General features: G+C 45.8%; 1 protein-coding gene across 1 annotated transcript in view; it reads left to right on the top strand.

The window, feature by feature from the left end:
• Positions 1-632: 632 nt before the first annotated feature.
• The window catches only part of gfra4a (GDNF family receptor alpha 4a), a gene marked incomplete at both ends in the record, with an annotated part of 284,239 nt that continues 276,993 nt past the window's right edge, over positions 633-7,878 (top strand). The window contains one exon of the mRNA XM_083633004.1: positions 633-690. Within this exon, the coding sequence (XP_083489130.1) occupies positions 633-690 (58 nt within the window). The remainder of the gene's footprint in view (positions 691-7,878) is intronic.

The raw sequence follows: 7,878 nt of genomic DNA, 5'->3' as shown, positions 1-7,878 counted from the left end.
ATACCCACCTCAGGCTATGCAGCATTTTACGCAGGTTAATTGTTTCCATTTTACAACACTATGAAATAGGCTATCGATTAACTTGTCCTCTTTTCAACTTTGGCCAAAATTGGATTTTTAACGAGCTGGGCATCTCCGGTCTGGGATCAGAGGGACGGTGTGCCTGACAGGTCGGTGCGCAAAGCAACGCGCCCCGTGATTCATCCGCAGTTTCCAGACGGTACGGTGCGGAGCGCAGGTGGAGAGGAGAGCGAGAGAGGAGAGGAGGCAGCGGCTCAGGACGGACGCATGACACGGTTAATGGGATGCTCAATACACACAAGATTCAATCCACCTAGGCACGGATAGTTTTTTTTCTGCCTCGGTCTTGCGTTAATTTGGCACAGGTGTCTTCATTTGGCGCTAACCCCTTTTTCTTCCATGACAAAAGTTTGACTGTCAAAAATGATGCTGTGCTCCGCTCCTGCTTTCTCATGCACTGCTGTGGATTCCGGCGTCAGCGTAACTGGCCAGTCGGCACTTGAGAAATAGCTGCAATTCTTTTTTTCGTCTTTTTTTCGGTGCCGATTTCAACAAACGGGGGGCTTTTTATTCGCGTGCATCTTCGCTCGGGATTGCATCCGTTTGAATTAATGTCGCACTCCACAATGGACTTCGTTGGACTGTACTTCCTCCAGCTGGCTCTTATTGGTAAGTTGAGCAACACTTAATTTTTCAGATGCAATTCACTTGTTTCAACTTGGATAGAAAAGAATGTACATGCGTTGCTGTGCGGATGGCTGCTGCTGCTGCAGCTTGCATTTTTGATGTGTTTGCAGTCAGAGTGACATGCTCATTAGTGCAAGTATTTCTTCAACGAGTCCTCGTGAGCTTCTTTGTGGCAAAGTTGCATAATAACGAGGAATATATCTTATTCTGTATCAGCAGGCTATATTGCTCACCCGAAATGTGGATTATAATGTGTCGCCTACGGATTTTACAGAATGTTTTCTTTTTATGGGCTACCTGATTGACAGCGTTAGCGACGAGACTGGTCTGGAAGACGGCTCAGGAGATGCATGCATGGCTTGTCATCAGTCAGTGTTGCAGAGCAATTTATAAGATACTACTACTACTACGTTTATTCACACCACATAGGGCCTATTCAAATGCCTTTTCATGATCACAATGATGTGAGAATACAATATCATTTCAATAGAAAGGAGAAAAAATATAGAATGGAAAATTTTGCTACCAGCTGCTGCTGTTCCCAGTTCTTCTGCGAAAAATGCCAGTGCAGACAAGTGTGTGCCAGACAGTCTCTTCGTGTGTGTGTGTGTGTGTGTGTGTGTGTGTGTGTGTGTGTGTGTGTGTGTGTGTGTGTGTGTGTGTGTGTGTGTGTGTGTGTGTGTGTGTGGTGATATTGATGGTGGTTGGTTCATGATTTCATATGACACACACACACACACACACACACACACACACACACACACACACACACACACACACACACACACACACACACACACACCTTTCCTTCTGCTCCAAATCTATTAATTGTATAATTGTAGGTTATACCTTGCAGTTGTGTTCTCCATTGGTCTAATTACAGATGTAGCCTAGCTGTCATAAAAGCCAGACTCTGCTGCACCGTTCCTCCACCTTCATGAGGAACTCAACAACTGCAGAGCAAAATGCAGGCTATAGAAGCAGGTTGGAGAGTGTAGATTTGTGCTTGTGAGATTTATAGTCTGCCTCTGTGACGACAGCTATACTGTACATCTCTGACTCCCAGACCGACTGGCTGCAGCTGTGATGTCATCCAGTCACAAGGCCAAAAGCACCCTGTGACCCCAACCCAACACACAAACACACACACACACACACAGACACACACACACACACACACACACACACACACACACACACACACACACACACACACACACTTTGTCACGCTTCTCTCACTCAGACCTGACGGTGTTGTTATTATGACCCCCCTGCCTTTCCTTACTTCAGATGTAATAGGCATGTCACAGCACTTTCCCGTCACTCAGGAGATGTGTCAGTGGGTGGGGAGGTGGGGTGCTGGTGGGGGGTAACCCAGAGCCTGTGGGCCCTACTGCTTTCTCAGCTGATATCCTCACCTTGTCAAAGAGATGTCAAAACAGTAGAGAGTCTCTCACCCAGGCCTCATGATCCTGTCCGTCAAGCGCACTGCGAGCCAGACAGGAGAGGGAGGGGCTCAGAGGAATGGGGCCGGAGAGAGGAAGAGGAGGAGGATGAAGGTGGGCAGCTGGGGGCCAGTGGGAAAATCTAGTTGGAGGAATAAATGGGTAAGGCTCTCACCACGCGTTCAGATGCTGTCGGAAATAGACTACCGCGATTACGATCAGAGCGTGAGATGTGATGTTTACAAGGCGGAAAGTAGAGCTGCAACGATTTGACGATTAATCGATTAGTCGATCGACAGAAAATTAATCTGCAACTATTTTTTAGAATTGATGAATCGTTTAAACAAATTTTTAAGGAAAAAATACTAAAATCCTCTAGTATTCTATGAGAGGAAACTCATTATCCCTGGGTTTTGGACTGTTGGTCAGGACAAAACAAGACAGTTGGGGGTGTCATCTTGAGCTTTGGGGGAAAAGTAATTGACATTTTTCACCATTTTGTGACATTTTATAGACCAAACGACTAATTGATTAGTCGAGAAAATAATCGACAGATTAATCGATAATGAAACAAATTGTTAGTTGCAGCTCTAGCGGAAATCTAAACTTGCAAGGCAGGTGGATTCACCTGAGATCATGAGATCATGATCACGTGACAAATCAATCTTGCCATGCTTCAATCTATTGGTTTGAATCCAAACCACCAGTGGTTCACACCAATCAGTATCCAGAGGCAGCTACGTGCTAGGTGTGACGGAAAAAACCCCAAAGGCCACAATCGGCTACAAAACCGAAAAGCATTTCTTGTGTTATGAAAATACAGTACTACAAAATAAACTAAAATAAGGAATGTTTCAATTACTTTGGCCTGGCTTACCGTTTGTTCACACCACCATACGGCAAAGCCACTGTGAAGCTGAGTGTCACTCTAAAGCGGTCACACCAGAAACACTCTTTTCCTCAGCGCCTGGCTCGGAGCTGCTCCTCCGGCCCCTCCTCCCCCACAACCTGCATTGACTTCATGCCTGGCACGAAACTGAAACTATCAGTTCAGGATAGCTTTAGCGTGGCTTCAGGGTGGCGTTGCGTGCAGCTGGTGTGAATGGACTCGCCTGTTAACAAGGACACCGAAATGAAACTGTGTGGCTTCAGCGTAGCTTCAGCATGGCTTCAGCGTGGGATCTAGGCTGCTTAAAAGCAGTGGGGATAAGTACTGTAGTTGGACAACTTTTTGCTGCTTAGCTCTGGTGATTGGTACATCTGGGTGATGCGGTTGAGTATTCCTTAACATGTTCGATGTCTTTCTGCACACATGCCCGACAACACCCACACACCGTCCTCGTCTGATCCCCTACTCGATCTCCATTGCTGTCGTAGTTCACTGCTTCCCACTAACCTCGCGTCACCAGGCTCTTCCCGAGGAGAAGAGCCTGGCCCCCATCATTTTTGTATTACACCTCTCGACGTCTTTCCGCCCTAGACCCCGCCCAGCTTCAGAGGAACCGGCAGTAAACCGGATATGTGTCGCATTTTTATCGTTCCCCCGTCTTTAGTCTCGTCGCGTCCTCTTTCACCGTTTTGACCGGTGTGTCGGACGACGGTGGCGGCGATGCCATATTGCATCAACGTTTTGTTTTATGTACTATGTAACTTTTTAGTCACCTCGTGTTATCAGGCTCGAGCTAACTAACGTTAGCTACTACTTCCCACACAGCTGATTTGAGAGAAGCAGGCGGGTCCTGTGTCTCATTTACACTCGCCATAGCGTGACTGACTCAATAGAATTGAGCTAAGATTTGCATGGCATGTTGCTAAAGGAGTTTACACATAGAGTGCGTTGCGTTTTTCTTTTTAATCCGTCCTCCGGGAAAAATCGTCACGCACAGAAACCTTGCACACTTGCACCTTGCGTTTTATTATTATGTTCGTCGTTCTATTCGCAATACGAGACAAACATTTGTCCTCCACATTACAACATGACTGACAGGCAGCAGCGGCTGATCTGCACCAGCGGTGATGTGGACTGGAGAAAGCCGCTGGCAGCAGGTCAGGGAATGGTTACCATATCATACTGGAGGGCTCCATCAATGCTCACCTTCACCTCGCCAAGCCAGCTGTGGTGCGCTGTACCTGGGTGCTGCAGCATTGCTTCCCCGGGAGCGAGCCGCTCAGACTGGACTCCAGCCGAGCGGGACTCGGCCGCTTCGATGTCTCTCTCCCCAAACAGACACAGACAGGTCAAACAGCTTGCAAAAGGCTTTTGACTCATGTGGAAAAAAACGCAGAAAATCAAACCTGTTCCGAAAACTTTAATGACGGATTAAAGTTTCGGAGTCAGTGTGTAAACGTGAGTGACACGTGACAGGTCGTATTTCTTTTTAAACCTGCCACAATTTTTGACGAAAAATACGGACTTGGTGTGCAAAAGCCTTAACTGTTGTAGGGCTTACAGCTTAGGGTTTCTAGGAACTCGCGCTTGTGAAAGTTGGTTCCACATTATGTTCATCAATCATTGCACATACCGTGTATTCTCCGACTGCATGCACCAAAACCGTAACGTCTGTACCGTGACAGTTCAGGATGAACACTTATACTGTTACACCCCTACTGTGTGCAGCACTCACTGGCACTGCCCCAGGCTGTTGCTCTAAATAAAAATGTGTTCTCCAACAACTTTGCCCGGCTAAAATAGGCTGGAAATGCCACTGGTGTCTCGTGCTGCAGTGATCAGGATGAAGCAGGGTGTGTGAGTTTGATGTATGGGAGACTAGTGTGTTGTGTGGAGATAACCCAATGCAATAACAAAACGAAAACAAAATAACAACAACGTTCTGTTTTACTCCAGATTTATATTTGCATATTTATTTCTCAGGCTCGTGATGCTTCACCGATTATCGGCCCGCACTGCTCTCAGCATTTTGTAATCATTACTGTAATTAACTTTGTTGACTAGGTTTATCTCCATATTATTCTCCTCTAAGTGGTGAGCAGTAAATGAAAGGTGTGACATGGCGGAGGGTTTTTACTGTTTTACATAGTGGATAATTTTGTATACAAGGTGAACATTTGCTGGCTATAGGAGTAATGATCAAAACACATCAGCTTACTACTTGAGGGTGTGTGGTCTATCTATTTTTCCCAGCATGAGATACTGGTGACTTGGCCTTCACAGGGGCAACACTAAATGGACCTGGAAGATTTGAGAATGCCTTAAACTGCAGAGGGGCATTCAGAGAGGCAAGCTGATACCGTAGTACAGTAGGTTAGAGTAATCAGATTACATCCTACCAAGGGACCTCTAATGTCTCGCAGACAGCAAAGGGTGTTTAAGCCTTCGGTGTTGGGAAATAACAGATTACGTGTAATCTCTTTCAAAATGGTAGCTGCCATCATTACATCTGATGAAAAGGCACAATAATCAGATAACAGCTCCTAAAATGAAGCAAATAGTTGCTGAATTGTGCAGAAATTTTGTTTCCTTTATTTATTCCCATGGGGAAATTCATCCTCTGCATTTGACCCATCCTCTACTAGGAACCTTCCTAGAACTAGGAGCAGTGGGCAGCCGCAGTGCAGCGCCCAGGGACCAACTCCAGTTATTTTGCCATTGCCTTGGTCAGGGGCACTGACAGGAGTATTAACCCTAACATACATGTCTTTTGGTGGTGGGAGGAAACCGGAGCACCCAGAGGAAACCCACACGAACAGGGGAGAACATGTAAACTCTACACAGAAAGGACCTGGGAAGGACCGGGGTTCGAACCCGGGACCTGCTTGCTGTGAGGCAACAGTGCTAACATCCACCGTGCCGTCAACGGTGGCTCAGTGGTTCAAAGGGGACATTTCATCTTGATTATAAACTGGGACATGATGTTGCACAGACAGAAAGAAACAGATAATGCAATATCTGTTTGGATAATGTAAAACATTTGGCAAACTACTGGTCAGAATGTAATAAAAATGTCCCTCTAACTGGGTCAGAAAGGTAATACAATTTGTAGTAAATAATGTCACATTATTACATTAACTGATGGTTATTCTCTAAAATGGGTTTACCTGAAACATACCTGCATGATGACATAATAATAATAATAATAATTGGACTATTAACTCATTGAATGCCAATGACGACAGCTGTCGTCAATTCAAATACTGACGTAGAGTGCCAAAGACGACGATTGTCGTCAATTGCGTTTTTTGACGGTGGGACGTGGATCAATCCCTGATACATCTCTGGTACAACTATTGTAGCTATTGGAGGTCTATAACCTATTTTACAGAACCCTTAGGTGGCGACAGTGCTCTCCACATAACAGAAAGGCAAGGAAAAAACAAAGAAGAAGTCGTTATGGAAACGGAAATCGCATCGCATCCGTATGCATCGATATGCTGAAGCACGTTACTGCAGCTGTGCCTGCAGCAGCCAATCTGCTCCCACAATTGAGCCGCTCCGTGTCGGTTGCGACAGCACATCCGCACATCCACACCGTGGAGTTGTTATTATTCTCAACTGGAAGCATCGTTGCCGGTGACAAACACACGCGGAACGCTGTAAAAAAACTGGATGTTGCGCACCCTTCACTGTGCGCACAGCAAACTCAGCAGAGAGCCACCACAGACAGGAGGAGGAGTGTGCAGTTGAGGCGAGGCGGGGCGGGGCGGGGGGGGAGGGGGGGGGGCACGCAGAGCAGCACGCAACACCCAGACAGACCCAGGCAGCAGGACAGGATTGACAAACGCAAGCCAGAATATCTGATGCCCACCAGCAGCAAATCAAGACCAGCAAGAAGCTGCAACCAGCAGCGCACGCAGGGGCCAGCGCTGCTGGTTGTAGCTAAAAATATTATTCTGCCAAACAAAATTCCCTGGCCTAAACTGTTTTATTGAAGGAAATTATTTTTGAGGTGTGACTACATTAGAAAAGATTAGCTTCAGAGTCAGTGATGTGCTTGAAATGTTTAATTTCACAAAAGGCCAATTATCTCAGCTTCTAGAAAAAAATTGCTGTTTTTGGATGAATCAAGCTATCTTCTCCGGCTCATAACTAAAGAACGGAAAATGGGATCAATAAACTTTTTTTTGCAGATGATAGAATAGAGTCTCATCGTTCTTTGTGCGTGTTCAGTGTTTACATAGTAATATCACACAATATTCTGTGGGCCTCGAGAAATCACTGAAAACGCTCTGAAACTCTGGCACTGGGAGCGTCCGTTCTCCAAAAGTGGCTGGCACTCAATGAGTTAAAGGACTGCTTTACCGTGGGGAATATGAATATATATTCAATCTCACGCCCCTAAGGTTTTAGAATCCGTTGAAATTTTTTAAATTGGTTGTTTCCCGCCAGAGATATCACCCAAAATCCACTCTGTGTGTGTGGGGGGGGGGTGGAGGGGAGGGGCGAAATACTACATTTCCCACAATGCACTGGGCTCGCGTGGCCTTCGTTTTCATGCCCACCCCTCAGGCATTTGGCTGATATCAAACTCCAGTAGGTGGCGGTAATGCACATATATGTTTGCCAACCGCCATAAAACTCAAAGAAGAAGAAGAAGAAGAAGGCTTCGACAATAAAAGATACAAAGAAGAAGAAATAAATCGAAAATAAAATTGCCTCCAAATTGCACCAAATGTAAACGGTAGTATATATGTCGGGAGATGTCTTCATAAAAAAAATTTCATGCATTTTAAGGCATTTTCGTAGGAGTTACGCGCATCTGATGTTGTA

The sequence above is a fragment of the Poromitra crassiceps genome (genome assembly GCF_964638095.1).
Source record: "Poromitra crassiceps genome assembly, chromosome: 3".
NCBI classification, from domain to species: Eukaryota; Metazoa; Chordata; class Actinopteri; order Beryciformes; family Melamphaidae; genus Poromitra; species Poromitra crassiceps.
The sequence above is the reverse complement of the archived record's forward strand: the minus strand, read 5'-3'. Positions and strand labels throughout refer to the sequence as shown.